This window comes from Rhinatrema bivittatum, chromosome 14 (genome assembly GCF_901001135.1).
Source record: "Rhinatrema bivittatum chromosome 14, aRhiBiv1.1, whole genome shotgun sequence".
Classification (NCBI taxonomy): domain Eukaryota; kingdom Metazoa; phylum Chordata; class Amphibia; order Gymnophiona; family Rhinatrematidae; genus Rhinatrema; species Rhinatrema bivittatum.
The window spans coordinates 43778170-43802467 of NC_042628.1; the positions used below are offsets into that span (position 1 = coordinate 43778170).

At 44.4% G+C, this 24298-nt stretch overlaps 2 protein-coding genes across 4 annotated transcripts in view; one reads left to right on the forward strand and one right to left on the reverse strand.

Moving 5' to 3' along the window:
* The window catches only part of TRAP1 (TNF receptor associated protein 1), a 133223-nt gene extending 122898 nt beyond the window's left edge, over nucleotides 1-10325 (reverse strand). The window contains exon 1 of the mRNA XM_029576390.1: nucleotides 10171-10325. Coding sequence (XP_029432250.1) covers nucleotides 10171-10279 — 109 coding nt within the window. The 5' untranslated portion in view covers nucleotides 10280-10325. The remainder of the gene's footprint in view (nucleotides 1-10170) is intronic.
* On the forward strand, nucleotides 10263-24158 carry LOC115075722. 3 transcript variants are annotated; one of them, XM_029576391.1, is made up of 3 exons: nucleotides 10304-10385; nucleotides 18977-19097; nucleotides 21844-24158. In XM_029576391.1, exon 3 carries the CDS (start codon nucleotides 22848-22850, stop codon nucleotides 23793-23795), a length of 948 nt encoding a protein of 315 aa, XP_029432251.1. In that variant the 5' UTR covers nucleotides 10304-10385; nucleotides 18977-19097; nucleotides 21844-22847; the 3' UTR covers nucleotides 23796-24158. The 3 variants fall into 3 exon arrangements, with proteins under 3 accessions (XP_029432253.1, XP_029432251.1, XP_029432252.1); XM_029576393.1 differs by lacking the exon at nucleotides 18977-19097 and having other exon boundaries at nucleotides 10263-10385; XM_029576392.1 differs by lacking the exon at nucleotides 10304-10385 and having other exon boundaries at nucleotides 17406-19097.
* The last annotated feature ends 140 nt before the right edge of the window (nucleotides 24159-24298 follow it).

A 24298-nucleotide genomic window follows, 5' to 3' on the forward strand; every position in this document is an offset into this window, starting at 1 on the left:
GGCTTGATGGACCCTTTGTCTGACCCAGTATGGCATTTTCTTATGTTCTTAGTATTCCTGTTGTCCCTTCTAATCAGGAGAGGTTTACCTTCTCATGGCTCAGGCGACAATACACCTTTACCAGACTGCCACAGAGATATATACATAGCCCAACCATTTGTCCTGAAAAGGTTGCACAGACATTGGAACGGTTAACTCCCAAGTTTCCAGGTTCCATAAAGTTAAATCATTATGTAGATGATATCTCTCTTCAGGGAAGAGACACACAGGAGATTGCTAAAGCTTTAGTCCTGTTATGTCAGGAATTGGAAAAAGATGGGTGGTTAATAAATCAGACAATCAGTGAAATTTCTGGGGATGCGGTAGCAGGCAGGTAGGCGTATTCCTGAATCAGTGATCAATAAAATCCAACAATTAGCAGCCCCTACCTCGCAGAAGGAGGTACAGCAAGTTTGTGGTATTTTTAATTTCTGGCAGAATCATGCACCACATCTGTCCAGATGCTGCATCCTATATATGCACTATGTAAAAAGAAATGTGTATTCCAATGGACATGGGCAGCTCAGAGTGCATGTGATGCTGCCAAATTGTCAGCACTTACTGCTCAGAATTTGCAAACTCTCAGTCAGGATGCTGCTTTTATTCTTGAAGGAGCATCCTCACTGACAGTCTCCCACAGGAGCAGACTGGTCTCTCTGGCAGGCAGATGAGACTGGCCGAAAGAATACATTAGGGTTTTGGGGAAGGAAATGGACTCCTGTGGCTTTGCAATACACTATGCTAGAGAAACCAATTTTAGGGTTTTATTGGGCTTTGATTGAGACAAATCAGATTACTGGAGAACGGGATATTACCCTGAGAACATAATGGAGAAATTACTTACCTGATAATTTTGTTTTCCTTAGTGTGGTCAGATGGACTCAGAACCAATGGGTTATGTGCTCCCTGCTAGCAGATGGAGATGGAGTCAGGTTTCAAAGATGATGTCACCTTAGATATACCTCTGCAGTGACCTCAGCCATTCAGTATTCTCTTCAAAAGCCATTGTGGACATACTACTGAAAAAACTTGAATACAATTTAAGAACTTGATTAAAAACTTGGTTAAAACTGGTGACCGTAACTGTACTCAACCAAACATAAGCGCTGAATCCCAACAATATTATAGATGCCCAGATCTAGGGATAGGGTGATGGCTTACCCGTAACCTCTTTGGGATCGAGATTCATGAGCGATTCCTTGGCACTGTTCATGGGCAGCCATGGGCGGGATGCTGGGTCCATCTATGTACACTAAGGAAAACGAAATTATCAAGTAAGTAATTTCTCCATTTCCTAGCATGTAGCCAGATGGACTCAGGACCAATTGGATGTACAAAAGCTACTCCTGAATGGGTGGGAGGCTGCCCGTGGTCCGGTTAGCACCGCCCTTGCAAAGGCTGCATCTTCTCGGGCTTGGACGTCCAGGCAATAGAACCTGCAGAAGGTGTGCAAGGAAGACCACATCACTGCTCGGCAGATGTTGACGGTAGACAGTAGCTTAGCTTCCACCCAGGATACTGCCTGGGACCAAGTGGAATGAGTTTTAACCTGAATGGGTAAAGACTTCCCTGCCTCTACATAAGCTCCCATGATCACTTCCTTGATCCTGCAAGCTATGGTACCTCGCGAAGCTGCTTCGTCTTGTTTCCTTCCACCATGAAGAACAAACAAGCACACCGGTTCAGTACATTCTAGATACTGTACTAACAGCCTACTGATGTTTAAGTGGCATAGGAGGCGTCTTCCGAGTCCTTGCGTCTATCTAGGGACAGTAAGAAAATGGACTGGTTCAGGTGAAACTCAGAGACTACCTTTGGCAAGGTCAAAAAGGGATTTCTACGCTCACAAGATTTACAACCTTGTCTTCGACGCTAAAGCACTATTTTCTTACGTATCCGAACTAACACAAACTAACGCACCAACTATCCCCAACAACCAAGCACAATCCAAAGCCGACAAATTGGCTCTCTTCTTCCAAAACAAAATCTCCAACCTCTTAACTCTCCTGCCCCCTACCACCACCTCCTCTACTAGCTCCTACCATCTTCTAAATAAAAGAATCTCTCTGGAATCAATTGAACCTACCACCGCCTTGGAGATTCAATCTCTATTAAAGAAAATGAAGCCTTCCTCCCATCCCTTCGACCAAATCCCAACAAAACTACTCCTGATAGTACCTGACACCATCTCCAAACCCCTGGCTGATATCAAAACTGTTCGTTATCACAAGGAATCTTTCCAGATGCCCTAAAACCTGCCTCTCTTAAACCTCTCCTAAAGAAACCGAACTTGGACCCAAAGGATTCCAATAGTTTCCGCCCTATCTCCAATCTTCCTTTCATAGCCAAGATTATGGAAAAAGTAGTCAACTCACAACTTTCCGATTATCTGGAAGATCACAAAATACTGCTCCTTACCCAATACGGGTTCCTCAAGGCATTAAGCACCGAAACCCTACTCATCTCTTTGACAGACCACCTCATCATGGATAAAGGACATGGATAAAGGACAATCCTTTTTACTAATTCTCCTTGACCTTTTGGCGGCATTCGACACCGTAAACCATTTCATCCTCCTCAACCGCCTGACATTGGAATAACAGGAACTGCCTTTACATGGTTCAAAACATTCCTCAGTAACAGAGGCTACAAAGTCAGAATCAACAATAAAGAATTCCCTCGCATCAATTCCTCACTAGGAGTTCCTCAAGGTTCCTGCCTGTCCCCCACTCTCTTCAACATATACTTCCTTCCACTGTGCCAGCTACTAACCAACCTTAAACTAAAACACTTCCTATACGCCGATGACGTGCAAATCTTGATCCCCATTACAGAATCTATTACTAAAACACTTGAGCACTGGGAAAATTGCCTCCGAGAGATTAACCTCCTCCTCGCTAATCTAAACCCGATACTAAATTCAGCTAAAACAGAACTTCTCCTCATCTCCCCGGAAAACAGTAATACCCCACAAAGGTTACCATCTAACACCTTTGTCACCCAAGCAAGAGACCTGGGAGTATTAATCGACAACCGCTTGAATTTAAAAACGTTCATCAACCACACAATCAAGGATTGCTTCTATAAACTGCAGGTACTAAAAAGAATTAAACCACTCCTTCACTTTCAAGACTTCAGAACTGTCCACCAAGCCGTAATATTCTCCAAGATAGATTACTGCAACTCCATTTTGCTAGGTCTCCCTTCCTCCTCCATCAAACCTCTTTAGATGCTTCAAAACGCGACATCCAGAATCCTGACAAACACTGGAAGAAGAGACCACATCTCTCCCATTCTCAAAAATCTACACTGGCTACCAATACATTTCAGAATTCTATACAAGTCCCTCACCATCATCCATAAAACCATCCATACTCAAGCACCTCTTAACCTTCTAGTCCCACTCAGACTACACACTTCATCCAGACCCATCAGAGAAGCCTATAGAGGATCCCTGCACGTCCCCCCAACCAAATCCACATACCATCTAGCATTCAGAGAATGGGCCTTCTCCACAGCAGGACCATCTATATGGAATGCCATTCCCCCAGATCTCAGACAGGAACCCTGCCTATTAACATTTAGAAAAAGGCTTAAGACTTGGTTATTTAAACAAGCCTATCCCGAAACTAACTGACTCTCCTCAGCAACCACTAATGTTCTTTCAGTACAATCAGGCCGATACAGTAAAGCGCGGCCACGGTTACCCTGCTTCTAACCCGCTTCTAACTCACAATTTGGCCGTGTAAGTCCAACCCGCGATTCACTATCCCTTTTAACTCATGTTTACCGCTTCTTTAAATCAACCGGTAACCCTTTCCGCCCGCAGCATGTATATGAGATGTAAACGCTCCGATTAGCTATTCCCTCCCATACAGTAATGTGCGCCCCGATTATCTCCTTTTTAACCTGTAGTTTTGCCGCGCGTTTAACCTGCTAACTTACTGCCTACACTTACCCCTGCATTAGTGTGGAGCGTCAGGTCAAAGAGACGAAATTTCATGGGCAAACGACCCCCTCACCCCCCGGGATCCTTACCCTGGCGTTAATGTGGTGTGACAGCAATAGGCAGGCTCCGGTCAAAATCCCCCCCTCCCGAAGCAAGGCGCAGGGCGAAAATCGGCTCGACATGTCATAAAACAAAAGTAAATAAAGTGTAATAAAAGTAAACTTACTGCATGTGAATTTTCTTTGAACAGTCCTCTCTCCCCTCCTCCCGAGGCGCACACTGCGGCTCCCCTGCCTCCCAGAGGCAGCCGGCAGCGAAAGCGGCTTCCAGCAGCCCCTGTCGGCGAAGGTGGATGAATGGACGCCCGCCGGCGAAGGTGAGTGAATGAATGCATGCCCGTACGCGCCGGCGGGCGTGCATTCATCCAGGTGGGAGCCGGCGGGCGTGCATTCATCCAGGCGGAGGGAGCCGGCGGACGTGCATTCATCCAGGCGGAGGGAGACAGCGGCGAAAGCGGCTTCCAGCAGCCCCCGCCGGCGGTGAATGAATGAACGTCTGTGTACGCCTGTGCGTGCAATTTTGGCGCTCAAGGCGTGACGTCACGACGTTTGACGTCACGGTGTGTGACGTCGGCGTTCGCTAATGCACTGCCTTGAGCGCCCAAATTGCACGCACAGGCGTACACAGGCGTGCATTCATTCACCTTCGCCGGCGGGGGCAGGGGAGCCAAAGCGGCTTCAAGCAGCCTCCGCCGGCGAAGGTGAATGAATGCAATTTGGGCGCTCAAGGCAGTGCATTAGCGAACGCCGACATCACACGCCGTGACGTCAAACGTTGTGACGTCATGCCTTGAGCGCCCAAATTGCATGCACAGGCGCACATTCATTCACCTTTGCCGGCGGGGCCTGCTGGAAGCCACTTTCGCCACCGGCTGCCCCCGGGAGGCAGGAGAGCCGCGGTGCATGCCTCGGGAGGAGGAGAAAGAGAGAGGACTGTTCAAAGAAAATTCACATGCAGTAAGTTTACTTTTATTACACTTTATTCACTTTTGTTTTAATTTTTCCCCTGCGCCTTGCTTCGGGAGGGGGGGGGGGGAGAGAGGACTCGCAATCCCCCTGGTACCTGTCATTTGAAATGACAGGTACCAGCACACCCAGGATACCGTATTGGCGCTGTATAGCGCTCTATACAGTAAAATGGATTGCGCTGGCCTAACGCTTCACGGACGCTTCTTGGACGCGGCTTGCATTTGCATGCTATTTAAATACAGTATCGAGCGGTAGGTGATCCGAACTGTGCGTGCGGCAAACGCGGGTGCGCCCGGCCCTAACGCACCTCTTCCTACCGCTCCTTACTGTATCGGCCTGCCAGTAAATAATTGCTCCTCTTACTGTTGAGTTAATCTTGCTTTGTCTTCTTCTTCCCCCAGTTCCAGCACCCCTGTTTTATTGTAACTTTTTGCTTCTCGCCACTTGTTAATATTCAAGGTTATTGTACCCCTGTTACCTGTAAACCAGCTTGATATGATTGTATCATGAATGCTGGTATAGAAAAAGCATAAATAAATAAATAAATAAATAAATAGATAGAGAAGGAAGGGATGGTGCGAAGCTGCAACTTTCCAGAAGAACAGCTCTTGACATGACAGTGCCTGTAGTTCAGAGATGCGATGAGTCGAGCATATTGCCACCAAAAATACAGTCTTCAGTGTTAACAAGTGTAGAGACAGCACATGCAGCAGCAAAAAGGAAAGCCCTGCTAAGAAGTCCAATACTAGATTGAGGTTCCATAGGGGGACCGGACACTTTAAGGGTGGTCGGAGGTGTTTAACTCCTTTTAGGAAATGGGACAAGTCTGGATATGTCAAACAGGCAGGCTCTGTTCACTTCACCTCTGAAACAGGAGAGAGCCGCCACATGGATCTTCAAGGAGTTGAGGGACAATCCTTTGTTCAGGCTGTCCTGTAAGAATTCCAGAATTATGGGGATCTTGCTCGTCCGAGAGGGCACCCCACATTCCTGGCACCAGGCCTCCAATATTCTCCAGTTCCGAACATGCGCCAGGGACGTTGAGAACTTCCACGCAAGGAGCAAGGTGGCAATTACAGCCACCGAATAGCCATGCTTCATCAGGCGAGCCCTCTCAAGAGCCAGACCATAAGACAAAACTAAGTTGGGTCCTCATGAAGGATCAGACCTTGTTGGAGAAGGGGTGTGTGATGTGTGTGTGTGGAGAGGGGGGGGGGGCAGGTATAGGGGGCTCTCCACCAGAAACCTCTGCATGTCTTCATTCAACAGTCATCTGGGCCAATCCGGGGCCACCAAAAGAACTAACCCTCTGTGGCGTTCGATCTTGCGAATGACCTTGCCCAGCAGAGGTACACACAGAAGGTGTACAGTAAGCCCTCCTCTGGCCAGGTCTGGACAAGGGCATCGATTCCTCGGGAGTGCTGATCTCTTCTGCGACTGAAGAATCGGGGGACCTTCACATTGTGAGACACGGTCAGTAGGTCGATGGATGGGACTGGCCCAAGGAATCTTGCACCTCCTCAGTGTCATCCGGATCCCTGCCAGGGATACCCTTGGTGAAGCGAGCCACGCCTCGAGGTCTGTCCATAGAGGAGGGAGAGGGATTTTTTTTTTTTTAACTAGTTGAGGTTCCGTCCAGCAGGGGCCAGTGAGATAGCAGGTTGCACCTGTACGATGGTTTTCATGGTTTTGAAAAAATCATTCCATCCTAGAGAAGACGGCAGGGCACCTGCCTAACCCAGGAGCCGCTGAATTTCTCTCTCCCATGGATGGCCCAGTCGTGGGTGCTTCAAGCTAAGGCTATGGCTAACCCCTCATCTGAATGGGAGGAGCCAGGCTTATCAAAGACCGAGGAAGCCAACTCTCCTTGGACTTCCTCATAGTGCTGACACTGGTTGAAATTTAGGTCAGGCTGAGAAGCCTTAATATGACAAGCAGCACAAGGAGCAAGGCGCTTAGGGTTCTTGGTTGCCAGCACCATTGACAGTTGTAGATGTGCGTTCCAATCGGCTCATGCTTAAAAAATTATCTGCCACAAATTTAGAGCACCTAGAAGGGGCGCGGCGAGAGGCACACTCGGGTCATGCACTCTCCTTTTCATGTATACACGCACAGCGCTTTCAGAGTTGTGCGTGTAAGTACATGCTGACATCACGTGCTCTCAGAATTGTGTAAGTACGCACTGACGTTATGCGCACAGTCAACGTACTGTTCGTACTGACGCTCTACCGTACATAGGGCCATATGACATACAGAAAAGCGCGCAAGATGGCGCCGATGAGGCCGACCATGCAGTGTGCCTAATGTGGGGCCTAGCCCACCAAGGGCTGCCTAACCTGCTCGGAGGCCCAATTCCCCTTACCCTCTGGGGAAGTGGGAACAACGCCGGTACAGATAAGGTCGTGCTAACCCATCCTCCGACTGGGAGGGGCCGGGCTTGGAGACGTTGTGAGGGCCTAGTCCTCCCTGGGCTTCCTCAAAGTGCTAACACAGGAAGGATTGTAAGCCAGGCTCCGCAGCCCTAATATGGCAGGCAGCACAAAAACTGTAGCTTGTGCTTCTTTGCTGCCGGAGCCATAGTTGTCTTGTGCATTCAGCTGGCTAGTGCATGGATTTGAGCACGCACAGATCCGTACGCATAAGCACCCTTAAAGCCAGTTGTGCATGAGCGAAGGCGTGTACTTATGCGTTCCAGTATGCACGCAGGTATACGCACTGGTGTGTACCCAGCTAAGCGCACACGTTAGGCAAAGGGCCGGCCCACACCGAGCGCACCAACGGTCAAAGGGGGAAAATGGCACCGCACCAAAGAACGTGCACAAGATGGCGCCATCACGGCCTGCCATGTGAAGTACATAGAAATTCATGGAAACATACAATCAGACTATGGGTGTCCAAACTTTTGCACACAATTCTATGTCTATATACAGTGCATCTGGTATGTACTATATGATTAAATAATAATAATAAATCACCCAGACCCTCTTCACCCCATCCCCAATGATACCTCTCCTAACCTCCGCAAAATGACACCTTTCTGCTATCTCTACTCCAAGCTTACTTTTCCCTTTCTATCCCTAAATACAGGAGGGGAGGGGCTGGGCTAGCAAGCAGAGCAGGCTCACCTCCTCCCCACCTGTTCTGCAGGCTGCCTGAGGGGCTGGAGGAGGAGAAAAAAGAGCATCTTCTGTTGATCTCAGCTGTGAGGCTGCAGATCGTCAGCCAGCCTGTGACCCCCAGATTTTTGCCACCCTAGCCATACACTAATGTGCTTACTGGCAAATCCAGGCCTGATTACACTAGCCTCTGACTCAATGTGGACATTCTAATATGCTGTACCCTGCCTTGGATGACTATCTTATTCAAAACAATAGGTAATAAATCCAAATAAATGTTACAACTTATACTGCACTGCCCCGATGAGAAGAAATCACTGTGGGCTTTAAAACACTCCGAAAAAAACAGGCTGCAAATGATCGAGAAGACCGGACGGCTCAATAAGTATATTGTGCACGTTGACAAAGGCTTGCTGATGCAGTCCTGTTTCTATCAAATTATCACTTCAAATGATTGTTCTGATTTAATCCTGACATAGACGGTGTGATTAGTGAATACGTGTGGCGATACCTTTTGTGTTTTCTGTTAGTTTCGACAGGGTCGCGATTCTTTTGCTCTTTGTTTGTTTGCTGCTACAACTTATACAGCAACAGTAGGGTTGCATTAGGCTTCCAAAAAGGCTTTAGTAATCTGTACAGTGTTCATGGTTATAAACCTAATATCAAGAGTGGTGGTTGTGTGGATTATTCAAAACCTGGTGGGAGGACATAAAAGGGGGCTTGGGTATTGGATTAAGTACTGGACACATTGCCTTAAAAAATGGATTACATAGTAACATAGTGCGATAGGGAATGATGACAAATGAAAGACCAAAATGGTTCATCCAGTCTGTCCAACAAATGTTTTAGGTTAGTAGCAACTGCTGCTCCATGCATACTGCCTCCAAGCCTTCTGTTAAGGGAAGTAGCAACTGTTGCTCCATGCGGGCTACTCCCAAGCAGAAATGTAAACTTTAGGTGTAATAAAAAGTTACCCCATTTCTTTATTTCCATTCTCAAGCCAGCAGGAATGCTGTTTGTCCCATGCCCTTTTGAATTCTTTTACCATTCTTGTATTTACCACCTCTTCTGGGGGGGGGGGGGGGGGGGGCATACCATACATCCACCATACTTTCCATGTAGAAATATTTCCTGACATTGTTCTCGAGTCTTCCTTCTTGGAGTTTCGTAGTGTGACCCTTAGTTTTACAACTTATTTTCCATTGGAAATGATTTGATTTGCATCATTACCTCACAGACACTGGACCACTCCTATTTTATTAACAGATTTTAATTCAGTTTTCTAAGTAGCTCTCAATTATATAAATCTACCTCCTGACCCATAGTTTATTCTTATACAAGTGAAAAATAAAAGATCCAACCTGTTTTGACTGTGATGAAGAACTGACCATCCTTATACCACTGATTCCTGCCTAATCTATACTTATTTGGGAAACACATGGACTTGACCAAATGACCAAAAAGCCATTCAGTGGTTATTGAATCTCAGGATACATCTCATCTAAAATCCTCACTTTTCATATGCCATACGAAAGATAACTAAAAATTTTTGTACAGAACTGAAACCAGTTAGTAACATAGACCCTTATCCCTTCTCCTTAATCTCACACTATGTAACATGCTGACATTCAGCAATGGAAGAGGGTTTCATTAATATATAAATGTCTATGTAGCCAGATAACATACATGTTAAGATACATATAGTCGTATATGCATTTATTTGGACTTATTACCCGCTCTTTTTGAATAAGAAATTCGCCCAAGGCGGGACACAACATATTAAGAGTGCTAACATACAGTTAACAATTCTAATTTGAAGAAGGAACACTAATTTGAAGTAAATGCATTCTAATCTGAAGAAGAGGTTGCCATTACATCTCCGAATATACAAATGCATGTGTGGGGTTTTATTCCTATATATTTCTCTATCTCCCCTTGTATCGTATCCCTTTAAAATCCATGTGCCAGTGAGCAGTCGCGGAGACATTACATAATGCTGTGTACTTCCTGTGTACTTCCTCTCTCCAACCCGTCTCACCTCGCGTCGCAAATACTCGCGTCATCTTCAAGCCCCCGATTCTCGGAGCCCCCCGCAACTGTAGTGCCAGCCGCAAGCGGCCCAACCTCGACATTAGTTCCGCGGCCATCTTCAGTCTCCCGGCAAACGGTTAACCTCACACCGTCACGACTCGACGCGGCGCCCACCTATGACGTCCACAGACGCCGACTTGTAAAGCGAGCTAACGCCGAAGCGTATGGTCCCATCTTCTTTTTCTTTTTACAGTAATCGAGTAAACGATGTAGTATATAGATTAGTAGAACCGCTTTCCTGTATAGACCAGGTAGAGATAGGTGGGTGGGCAGTCCTGAACAGACATTCTACGATATCAAGCACTAAGCTGAAAGAAGCGGGGTTAAATATCCTAGTGTACCGGGGAGGGTACATGCTAGATAAGAGTTTCTAAAAAGGGCACCTTTACCTAGATGTGCATACCAAACATTTCCCAGCCTTTTTGATACGTGGTCATCGTTTTTTCGTGAACAGAGGAAAAAGGAGCGTAGGGAGTAGTGTGGCACAGGGAGGTGGAAAATTAGTGATAGAGAAAGTGTTATGGGCAAATCTGAAACCTATTAAATGGTGTTTACCCCCAGAGTGGTGTGTATGGGCAGTCTTTACATAAACGACACAGTATAATTATTATAGCAACGACAAGGTGGGGGGGGGGGGGGGGGCGAGAACAATTGTAGGGAAAGAAGGTTAAAGGGGACAGGGCATGGGGGACAGCAAAGGGGTAGAAATAGGAGAGAGAGATGAGGGGCAGAAGGGTAAAGAGCAGGATGGGGAGAGAGATATGATGCTGGGAGCAGGACCAACGGCCTGTGGTAAAAAGGAAGGGACTAGTGGCAGGAATAAAAAGGATGTTTAAGGGGAGAAAGCAGACCTGCCCCCACCAGAAACACAAGGGTTAGCTGGTTACCCACGTGTTTATCAGTTTCCCAAACCGTTAAAGTCGGGACCCTCGTTTAGTACTGACTGAATTCAAGTCACTGTTACCCCTTGCTCTTGAAGCAGAGAACAAATGTTGAAGTTACATCAAAAGTATCAGGCTTATTGGTTAAGAGTAGTAACAGTCACACCAGCAAGTTACACCTATACTTTTGTTTCCGCAGACTGTAAAAGTCAGGGTCCTTGTTTGCTGCTGTTTGAATCCCATTCCTCCTTTCCCCTGCCGTTGAAGCAGAGAGCAATGATGGAGTTGCATTAATGGCATGTAGGCTTATTGGTTAAAGATAGGAACCGCCCCACTAGCACATTACACCCATGCACTCTTTTCTTCATTTCCAGCCTTTAGGGATCCAGTGTTTATCCCATGCCCCATTGAATTCTTTCACTGTTTTCAGCATCATCACCACCCCCAGAAGGGCATTCTAGGCATTCACCACCCTCTCCGTAAAAAAATATTTCCTGACATTAGTTCTGGGTCATTCTCCTTGGAGTTTTATTTCGTGAGCCCTAGTTCTAGTGATTTCTTTCCAGCAGAAAATATTTGAATTTCTTCCATCATTAATCATAATTAAAACCTTTCAGGTATCTGAAGGTCTGTATCATATCTCCCCTGCACCTCCTCTCTTCCAGGGTCTACAGATTCAGATCCTTCAACCTCTCCTCATCTGTCTTCTAATGCAGACCCCATATCATTTTTGTCACTCTTCTCTGGAGCACCTCAAGCCTGTCTTTATCCCCCTTCAGATACAGTCTCCAGAACTAAACACAGTATTCCAAATGAGGCCTCATCAAGGACATTAACACCACCTTCTTTTTTTTTTTTTTTTTTTGTACAGGTTATTCCATTCTCTATGCAGCCTAACATTCTTCTCACTTTAGCTATCGCCTTGTCACATTGTTGCACCAGCTTCAGATCTCCAACCACTATTACCCCAAGATCACTTACGGCTCTTTTGGATTACTGTACCCCAGATGCATGATTCTATACTTATTGGCATCGAATCCCAGCTGCCAAATCTTTGACTAGTCTTCCAGCTTTCATAAATCACTTTTCATTCTCTCTGCTCCTTCAGGCGTGTCCACTCTATTGAAAATCTTAGTATCATCTGCAAAAAAAGGCAAAGTTTTCCTTCTATCCCTTTCTCAATGTCTCTCACAGAGATATTGAACAGAAAAGGTCCCTACACCGATGCCTATGGCATTCCACTTAACACGAGTCTTTTGTCAGAGTAGGTTCCATTTACCATTACACTCGTCTCTTATCAGTCAACCAGTTTGTAATCCACACCACCACCTTGGCGCTCACTCCCAAGCTTCTCATTTTATTGACAAGCCTTCTATGTATTGAACATAAAAGGGTAGATTTTCAAAGGGATACGCGCATACCCCCCGAAAACCTAACCCCTGAAAGCGTACCCCCCGAAAACCTATTTTGCATAGGCTCGGCAGCGCGCACAAGCCCCGGGACGCGCGTATGTCCCGGGGCTTTGAAAAGGGGGCATGTCGGGTGGGCAGCGTGAATTTCGGGGTGGGGCAGGAGGCATGTCGGGGGCGTGATGCCGGCCCGGGGGCATGGTCGAGGCCTCCGGACCAGCTCCTGGGTCAGCAGGCGTAAATCTGCCAACAAAGGGAGGGGGGGGGGGTGGTTAGATAGGGCCAGAGGGGTTGGTTAGGTAGGGGAAGGGAGGGGAAGATGAGGGGAGGTGGAAGGAAAGTTCTCTCCGAGGCCGCTCCGGTGCACGAACAAAAGTACGCGCGCGCGTAAATTTATAAAATCTACCCCAAAATGCTCACAATAATCCACAAAACCATACATAAAAATGAACCCAACTGCCTAAAGACATTATTCTAAAAGCACCATCCCCAATGAAACACGAGATCAGCAAACAAAGCCCTACTAGCAATTCCTCCAATCTCTTCAGCAAACCTCTCAACAGTTAGAGAAAGAGCGACTTCAATAGCAGGCCCATACCTATGGAACTCACTTCCAGAAAACATAAGGCTATAAAACGACACAAAACTCTTCAAAAAACTACTCAAAACCTGGCTTTTCCGACAAGCCTACAAAGACTGTATCGGATAAGTGGACGGTATTGGACACGCTGACGGTATTAGAAAAGCAGTCTTCAACCTTTTGCATTTATTTTTGTTTATCCCATACCTATACTATCTAATTGCGCTACCACGATTTGTTATTGTCTTCTGATATTTATTTTAGTCAACAATATTTTAGATTTTAATTGCTATTACCAAAACTTTACCTGTGATATATACTATAGCTGTTATCATTCCTTTACTATATCATTATTGTACTTTCCTTGCTAAATGTCTGTAAACCACCATGAAGGCTCCCACTGATTAGAAAAGCAATGACTAACCTTTTGCACTTGTTTTGTTTATCTCATAGGTATGCTATTTAACTGTGCTCCCACGATTTATAATTGTCTTCTGATATTTATATATATTAGCCTACAATATTTTAGATCTTAACTGCTATTACCAATGCCCCTCCTCTAATATATATTATAGCTGTTATCATTCCTTTACTATATCATTATTATCATTCCTTTACTATATCATCATTGTACTCTCCTTGCTAAATGTTTGTAAAATGTTATGAAGGTCCCAACTGATATGACAGTATAGAAAACCAAATAAACCGTAAACCTATGCAGGACCATATCAAAAGCTTTGCTGAAATCCAAGTAGATCACATCTATCACTCTTCCTCGATCCAATGCTCTAGTCACCCAATCAAAAAAAATCAATCAAATTTGTGTGACAGGACCTTCCTCTGGTGAATCCATGCTGCCTCGGGTCCAGCAACACACCGACTGAAGGTAGTTCATGATCCTTTCCTTCAGCAGAATCTCCATTAATTTTCCCACTACCAAGGTGGTGAGGCTAAGCAGCTTAAAATTTCCAGCCTCCTCTCTGCTACCACTCTTGTGAAGTGGGATCCACCACTGCTCTCCTCCAATCCTGCGGCATCACTCCCATTTCCGGGGATCTATTGAATAGATCCTAATCAGTGGACCTGCCAGTACATCTCTGAGCTCCCTCAGTATCCTGGGGTGTATCTCATCTGGCCCCCATGGCCTTGTCTACTTTGTTTGCCTGGCTCTTCCCATATATTCCCTTCTATAAATGGAGTTTCATCTACTCCATCCTTATCTACGGTCTTGTTAATCAACAAAGGGCCTTCTCCAGGTGCTTCTTTAGTAAATACTGAACTGAAGTGTTTGTTTAATATTTCTTCCATTTTCTTGTTACTCTCCACACATTGCTCTTTGTCACCTTTCAATTTCACTATACCACTTCTCACCTCCCTTCTTTCACCAATATATCTGAAAAAAGTTTTGTCTCCACACTTTACCTCTTTGGCCATCCTTTCTTCCGCCTGACCTTTTGCTTTCCTTATTTCTTTCTTCATCTCCCTCCATTTTAACAGATATTCTTCCCTGTGTTCCTTTTTTTGGGATTCTTTATCCTTCTTGTATGCTGTCCTTTTTGCCTTTGTTTTTTCAGTCACTTCCTTAGAGAACCAGATCAGTTTCTTGTTCCTTACTCATTTACTTTTCTAACATATAGAGTTGTTGCCTTTTAATAGCTCATTTTAACTTGGCCCACTGTTGTCCCACCTCACCCATTTTCTCCCAGCCTTCCAGATCATCCTCCAGGTACATCCCCATTTCAACAAAGTCTATATTTTTGAAATTCAAAACTCAGATCTTTGTGTCTCTTCTCTGTCTCTTATTTTAAAATTCAAGAGAGAGGATCCTTGCATTTGGCAAATAGGTAGCAGAAGGGAAGTGGGTTTGAACACCACAGATTAGAAATGGCACTTGCCAGCCAAAACATGGCGCTTGCAGCCCACCCCATTCTGACCCCTGTGTTATTTCAATCTCCAGCTCTCCTGATTCTGGATTCCAGTAGGCATCCAATTCTCCACTTCAAACATTTTTTCATATGGCACAGAGATTTCTCTGTCAGATAGATTTAAACAAACTGCACACAGTGGGATGTATAGAAAGCTACTCCAGAAACCTCATGTGGATCAAGATTTGGCCCAGAAGTAGATAAGAAGAGGAACTCAAACCTATAGATGAGAGATTGATAATTGCAGCCAGGACCAGCCAAATATTTGCCTAGGGCACCTTAGAGTATGGAGTGCCCTAGGCAAATATTTGGTCATGAACCCCCCTTCCCCAATTTACCTATTGGTGGCAGCTCCAGCACAACACTCCCTCCTAGTGGGAACAGTGGCTCCAGCACAGTGTTACATTCGTTGATGCATTGTGGCACAGCACCCCTCTGTGCCTCACATAAGGCTGGTGACATTTTGCTGCCTCCAAAATTTTGGTGCTCCAGGTGACCACCTATTTTGCCTAATGGAACCACCAGCTCTGACTCCAGCACAGCAAATTGGACTATGGGACAAGATGGTGCATAGCCAGCATAGAAAAGACTGGTAAAATGGACAAATACGGATTCTGCAGTACAGAACTGGAAACGGTTACACATCTCATTGCTGAATGCGATGTGCTGATGTCAATAGGCCTGTATACAGATAGGCACAACAAGATGACATGGCTGTGTTACTGTGTTATTCATTGGAAACTATGTAAGTGTGTGAGAGAAACTTATGTTGGGGAAAGTGGAAAGCCTAAAAAAAATTCCTATGGGTAGTTATATTATTTGTTACATTTGCATTCAACTTTTAAGGATTGATTTCTCAAAACTTTTAAGAAAAGTCTTTTTTTGTAAGCAGAAAATCTGCATTTCTCGATTTAATTTGTGCCATACAGACAAGACAAAAATTATATTAGACAACAGGGTATACAGATGGGGGCATGGTTTAGAGACATCCATGTAAATGTATAATCAGGGTATTTTTCTGTCAATAAGCAGGCTGAATTAGCCATTACATGTGGGTAGCGTCATCCAACTGCACCGAGTGTACTCAGTGCAGTTGGATGACGCTACCAACATGTAATGGCTAATTCAGCCTGCTTATTGACAGAAAAATACCCCTACCTAGCTTGTAGACTACTGAGCACTTTTGAGCATGTGCAGGAATTCCCAGGTGAGTGTTGCCTTGTAAGCTTCCTTAGTCATTTTTTTGTCTAAGCACAGCATGCATGTGTACTCAGTTTCTCTAAAAACATTTTTTCAAAATTCTTTTTTCATTATTTGTTTGTCTACTTTTTATTGCCTTGCTGCACTGCAGCACCCACAGCAGCACTTTTTGGTGCTACAAAAAAAATACAAACTAAAATATAAAGGACTTTTGCCTCCTCTCAGAAGCCACAGTAGATAATCTTCCCACAGTGCAGTATCGTCTGCCTCACTAGGACACAAGTAGGAACCAATTGCAAAATAAATAAATAAAGCAGAGTTGCTTACCTATAACCGGGGTTCTCAGAGGACAGCAAGATGTCAGTCCTCAAACAAGTGACATAATCTGATGGAGCCTGGCACGGAAAACTGACTTAAGTTTCTAGAACTTTGACTGAGCCTCTCTGAGCATGCTTCGGCACACAATATACCATGGGTCCATGCGGGGTCCTCGCAGTCTTAGAATTAAGAATGAAATAACAAAGAATAAACCTAGGTCAACAAGTAAACTACATCTTGATGTGCCATCACTACCGCTAGCCAAACTGTCCTCCACAAGAAACAGAGCCATCTCTATCATTGGCCCGAAATTATGGAACTCTTTACCTCAACACCTGAGCTCACAAGAAAACACTAAATCTTTTAATAAAGATCTCAAAACATGGCTATTCAGCCAAACATTCAAAGATGGCAGAAGACGACCAAACGGCCCATCCAGTCTGCCCAGCAAGCTTCACACATTTTTTTTCTCATACTTATCTGTTTCTCTTAGCTCTTTGGTTCTATTTCCCTTCCACCCCCACCATTAATGTAGAGAGCAGTGATGGAGCTGCATCCAAGTGAAATATCAAGCTTGATTAGTTAGGGGTAGTAATCGCCGCAATAAGCAAGCTTCACCCATGCTTATTTGTTTTACCCAGACTATGTTATTCAGCCCTTATTGGTTGTTTTTCTTCTCCCCTGCCATTGAAGCAGAGAGCTATGCTGGATAAGCGTGAAGTATCAGTTTTTCTTCTCCCCTGCCGTTGAAGCAGAGAGCTATGCTGGATATGCGTGAAGTATCAGTTTTTCTTCTCCCCTGCCGTTGAAGCAGAGAGCTATGCTGGATATGCGTGAAGTATCAGGTTTTCTTCTCCCCTGCCGTTGAAGCAGAGAGCTATGCTGGATATGCGTGAAGTATTAGTTTTTCTTCTCCCTTGCCGTTGAAGCAGAGACAAAAGACCACACCCTTTGCATGTCCTACTTCGGGCATGCAATATCTTTCCAGTGACTATCTCACTGACTCACTGAAACCTTATCGATTCTCACTCATTATCAGCTGTCCCCTTACATGATTTGAGCACGGATATATATCTCGTTATTCTGTAGATATTGATTTGGATTAAGTTGCTGTTCGGAACCAGTTTCAGTTACTGTTAAATGCGTTAAATGTAACAGGTTGTTGTAAATGTAAACCGGAGTGAAGGCGATTTTTGCTATACCTCGGTATATAAAAACTGCTAAATAAATAAAAAAATGATAAGACTTTCACATTTAAAGGCGAAGTATGTGACAGAGGAGAAGGTATTCGAAAGGGATACAGGGATTTCCGAAACCGAGATACGGACGCACGGGTGTCAAGGAGAGATATGTTTGCAGCATTGATAGCTGCCGGAGTGGCTAAAGAGAAAATAGATGGTATTCCAACCAAAGACATGTATAAATTGTATCTGCAAAAATGCAAGGGTAAACAAAAGAAAGTTTACTCGGAAAGGGAGGAAGACTGGGGAAAAGTGTTACTAACAAAGATGAACCAATTGTTGCAAGAGAAAAAAGAGCAAGAGGTAAATGCTACAAACCCCTTCATAAACGAGTCTGAGTCCGTACAACCCAGCGCCCCACCTCAGGAGGCCAATAGTACCAGACTGTATCCGGACTTATCCTGGGCACAATAGGAAAAAGGCCATACCCCCCAATTCGCTGCCGTCACCGTGGATAATCGCCCCCATATTGGGGTAGAAATACAATGGCAAAATGGGGCACAGCAGGTGATGGCTTTAGTAGATACGGGGGCGGAGGCCACTTTAATATTTGGAAATCCCAAGAAACATGGGGGGCAAAAAGGTAGAATTAGCGGGTCTCGGAGGAAAAACTGTGATAGGGAAATGAACCATAATTTCTTTAGTCGTGGGAGGATACAAAATTCCTCAAGCTAAGGTAGTAATTGTACCCATTAAGGAATATATAATTAGGATGGATCTGTTACAGGGACTTAAGTTGAATACAACATGTGGGCAAATGGTGTTTGGAAAGGCGCCAAGTAAGCAAGTAGCATTTGAAAACAATAGACCAGTATATCTATCCAGAACAATAATAGTGGGTAGAACTGTGGGACCAGAAATAGCTTTGCCTAAAAACAAGGGGTCCGGTATGCCAAAAGCAATACCGGATACCTGGAGGACATAAAGAGATAACAGAAACAATTAAGGATTTACAGGAAGCGGGGGTGCTAATTCCAACCACTAGCGGTTGGAATAATCCCATCTGGCCAGTGAAGAAATCAGATGGTTCGTGGAGAATGACAGTAGATTACAGGGCTTTGAACAAAAATACGGACCCTCTGACTGCTGCGGTCCCCGATATTGTAACATTGGTAGAGCAGATACAGCAACATTCGGGGAAGTGGTACGCCGTAATTGATTTAGCAAATGCTTTTTTTTCACAATTCCTATCTGTAAAGAAAACCAAGAACAATTCGTCTTCACGTGGGAAGGACGACAGTATACCTTCACTAGACTACCTCAGGGATACTTATATGGCTCTACCATATGTCACCGGAGGGTGGCAGAAGATTTAGAAAGGTATGATTGTCCAAAAAACATACAATTAACTCATTACATTGATGATATATTAGTACAAGGGGATACAGAAGAGCAAGTAGCGATAGCTCTAGCACAAGTAGTAGAAATTATGGAGAATAGAGGTTGGAAAATTAACAAGAATAAAATACAAGGACCTAGCAACACTGTGAAATTTTGGGGATACAGTGGTCGAATGGTAAAAGAGAAATCTTACCAAAGGCAAAGGATAAGATATTGTTGTTTTCCCCAGTGAAGAAATCAGATGGTTCGTGGAGAATGACAGTAGATTACAGGGCTTTGAACAAAAATACGGACCCTCTGACTGCTGCGGTCCCAGAATCAAAAAGCAGCCCAGAAGTTTATAGGACTATTTGGATTCTGGCGACAGCACATTCCACATTTGGGGCAAATATTGTCCCCATTGTATAAAGTCACTCAAAAAAAAGGAAAAATTTGAATGGGGACGATTACAACAAGATGCTTTTGATCAGGCTAAGGTCGCTATCCAAACAGCATTAGACTTATGGCCTATCAGGAAGGGGCCAGTAGAATTACAAGTTTCATTTTCATCTTGTTATGCAGACTGGAGTCTGTGGCAGAAACAAGACGGTAAGCGAGTACCATCAGGGTTTTGGAGCAGGAAATTACCTGATGCTGCATGGCAGTATTCAGCCTTTGAGAAGCAGTTACTAGCATGTTACTGGGCTTTGTTAGACACGGACCAATTAACTCAGAACCATGAAATCCTTATGTGCCCTTTAATCCCAATTATGCAGTGGATACACAGCACCCCGCATACCCATCGGATAGGGTATGTGCAAGAAGCTTCCATTGTAAAATGGAAATGGTATATCCAGGACAGGGCGAAATCAGGCTTGGCTGGGCATTCCATGCTCCATGAACAGGTAGCGGAAATTCCTATTAATCAAGAAAAAGAACAGATAGAAACATTGGATATTCCTCCTCCGGTTACTACCGGGGTACCATTCGACCAATTACCCAAAGAACAGCAGTTACATGCTTGGTTTACAGACGGTTCAGCTAGAATGAAGGGAACCGAGCGATTATGGAAGGCTGTAGTGTATAATCCCCATACAAACGAAATAAGTCAGGAGGAAGGGAAAGGCAAATCTAGCCAGTTTGCGGAACTTTATGCCATATGGATGGCTTTACAAAAAGGGGAAACGGATTGCCACATTTATACTCACAGTTGGGCAGTCATGAAAGGAATGACTCGGTGGATGCCAAAATGGCATAAAGATCAATGGAAGATACATCACCGCCCGGTATGGGGCGCTGACATTTGGCAAAAAATCTGGGCTGAGTGTCACAAAAAGCATGTTACAGTGTTCCATGTGAAAGATGTTTCTTTATCTAATCTGTACAATTCCATTGCAGATAAACACGCAAAAATCCAAGCCAGTGTCACGACCACAAACGAGCAGGGGCTATGGAAATGGGCACACGAAAAAAGTGGCCACTTGGGGGCAGAAGCTATTCATAGGTGGGCCCAAGCCAGAGGGATACCAGGATCCCTCCCTGATTTTCAAAACACACTCACACAATGTGAATATTGTCAGTTGTCACATCCAAGGTCATCACAAGCTATTGAGCAGGGGCATTATCCATCGTGGTTTAAATCCTGCCACTATTTGGCAAATAGATTTTATAGGCCCTTTACGAAAATGTGGAGGAGATGTATATTTATGTACGGCAGTAGATACATTTAGTGGAATCATGATCGCTGTGCCTGCACCAGAGGCTAATCAGAAAGCTACGTTAAAACTTTTAAATGAAATGAGTCGGTATTATGGAATACCAAAACAAGTTCAGAGCGATAGAGGGACTCACTTTACTGGTAAATTAGTGCAGCAATATGCTAGAGACAACTACATTGAATCGATCTTTCACATTCCATATTATCCGCAAGCTGCCGGCCTTATTGAGCCTTATTGAGCATATGAATGGGTTATTAAAAAATATGTTATGCTCTCTTACAAAATCTGCCACCATGAAGGGGTGGAAATCTGTATTGTCCACAGCTCTACAGCTGCTAAATAGTAGACCTTTAAAAAAGGACGGAAAGACTCCTTTCCAGAAGTTATATAATCAGGAACCCGCTTCTACTCAGATCCGAAATATAATTTGCTGGGCTACGGCTTCGGGAAACGTCGAATTGCCCTGCCAAAATAGTTATGAAGTTGCGGGATATGATGTAACCAATCCCACCGCTATAGTGATACCTCCCCATGAATCTTTATTGTATGATTTACAGATTGGGTGCAGCATCCCTAAGCAACATTTCGGATGGCTGTGTATTCGATCTAGTTGGGCAAAACAAGGCATAACTGTATTGGAGGGAATCATTGATTCTGACTACCGTGGTCCCCCATATATGTACTGTAACACAACTTGACGAATAAAGAAATTTACGTTCCTGCCCAAACCAAAATGGTACAATTGATTATTATTCCCTATGTAACAGACCAAATGGTATGGGGAATTCCCAATTCCACTCCCCGAGGACAAGGTGCCTTTGGAAGCACCTCCAATCCAAGTAAACTACATCCAGGAGCTAAAATATGGATCTTCAAACCTCATAGAGAACCTAGGAAAGGTGAAATTTTAGCTGTTGGCAAAGATGCAGTACTGACTGTACTACCAGAAGGAGATGAACATTGGATACAGGTACCCAGTATCCGATGTAAACTAAGGGAATAACTAATGATGTGTTCTCTCGCTACAGGTTGGCTTGCATCTCCAGTTTATGGCGATCAACCTCTTTTGCCATCATTGGTATGGTGCACACCCTATAATCAGCCTGTAGAAGTAACCTCCGGACGGGGGACTATCAAGTGGAAGAACAGCACCTCCTCTCGGGCGCAGGATAATTTCACATGTAAAGCATACGATGCTTGTGTGGTTTGGAACATCACCACAACTGCGGCCGGAGGGGATACAGGCCTCATCACTAACATTATTGCAAATTGGATTCCCGACCCCGCACACATGCAACAGTATGTGCAGAAGTATTTGCATTTAAATATCTCGCTTCCTCCTGGCATTGCATAGATGGCATTGGTTCCTGGCGTATCTCACTTCCTCCCGAGATACGCCAGGAACAATGCCATCTATCCTTTAGAAAGAAACTGAAAACCTGGCTGTTCGCCCAAGTCTACGGCTGATGGAGACTCTATCAACCCATTATTGACCCTCTCTCCTTGCCAATCCCTCTTCCCTTCTCCTCCCCCCCTCCCCGCCGCCTCCTGCCCCGCCCGACACCTCCCCAGTTTACCTCCCCTGATCCTCTTTCCCAAGAAATGCAACTTCTATTAATTGCCTAAGATAAACCTCTAGAGAAATCCAGCAAGATATGTCCAGTTACTTAATTTATGTTTTGAGGACGACTTTATGTCACTCCAGTTGTTTTAGTTTATATTCTTTCCTGTCTTCCTAAGCCCATGTTTTTTCTCCCTGTTTAATGTAACTTTTATCTTCCTTGCATTTGGTTTTGCAGTTCTTTTTACCCTAGTTCCATGTAAACCGGTTCGATAAGACATGGTCTTGAGCATCGGTATATTAAAAGATATTAAATAAATAAATAAATAAATAAATAATGATTTGGTTATAGAAGGGTGGAATGCCACTTGGGAAATGGGACATAATCTGACTGCATTTGTTAATTGGACACAATCCCGTATGCAAGCTTTGTATCTACAACAGATAGAGATGAGACGAACCAAACTATAAATGAGTATTTCTCCTATTTGGAAGGAATTGTTCCAATCATATGTACCATACCAATATCCTGTAGGCTGGCTGCCACAGTATACGATATGCGATACAAATTGGTGTACAGGCCAAATCATGTTTTATAATGCCTCCAATACATTAACAGATACTGTATGTAAATTTACATCACTTCCTTTCCCAGTCTATCTTCCTGAAAGAGGAAGTGTGCTAATACAAGTTTTGCATACTAACAATTGGATACGCACCACCAATAATCACACTATTGACAATACAATATGTACCCCTACACTAATGGGATTGGCTTGCCCTTTAATGTATTCCACATTACCTGATGATTGCTCGTTGCAGCAACCTTTGGCACACTGTAGTCTTCTAATATTACCTGATAATGTAACTGGTTTCATAATTCCATTCCCTGAAACTGTATGTGTATATAATTTGACTTTTACAGGATGCCTGTATAATGTTACTTGGTTTACTTTTGGTTCTCGACAATATTATTTACCACCACTGGACATCGCTGATGCGCAATTGGGGGTAAAGTTGGACTTATCATTCTTTAAGACACCATTGTTGGATTTGACTAAACTGCAAAAGGTATTGAATACCTCAGATTCGTTGAAACAGACCCTGAGACATGTGGACATTGCTGTAACTGGTGCCCTGCTTCGAGCGGACTTTGCCAAGGAACGCCTACTACATTTCCAACAACAATTGATAAAAGACACCTTTCATTCTTGGGATGTGTTTTTCGGACGTTCCTCTACTGCCACAATGACTCTGAATTGGATTTTTCATCCTATCCTTATTGTAATGTGTGTATGCCTCCTGTGCCTAGTGTGTACATGTTATCTTACCTATCGAGTGCATAAAATAGCACATCAAAGTAAATATACCACTACAGTGGCTTCGTATGCAGTGGGGCCTGCATTGGAGAATGATTGATCAAGGGTGGCGTGCAGGATAAACATGTTCTTGTTAAACAGGTTGTGCAGCTCAGCTTTCTGGCTCCGTGTCAGGAATAAGGTGGTCTGATCAATCGCCTACATTCCAGGGGCAGGACAAGTCCGAGTGGGCAGTAGCAACTGTTGACACATAACATGGGGGGATAGTGATCAATCCTTTCTCTCTCACATGCACACTTGTTTACGGCATGGTATAAAAGAGCTGGTCTTTCCAGTGTCCAGCGGGAGTAGGAGATATTGCCTCTATAGACATATAGAGTGCTGGACACTGAAAACTCCCTTCTCACCTTTGCTGACCTGACGACTCCTCGATACAAGGTTGATGACACGAAGGGTGCTGGATGGCATATGCAATCATGTGGTATGTAAATAACTTTCTGTAAATAACGTATATTACCATGATGTCACATTAATAAATGATGTCATAGATATTGTGTCAGAATACCTTACTCTCTCATTCCCAACAGGGGCCATGGGGTGTTT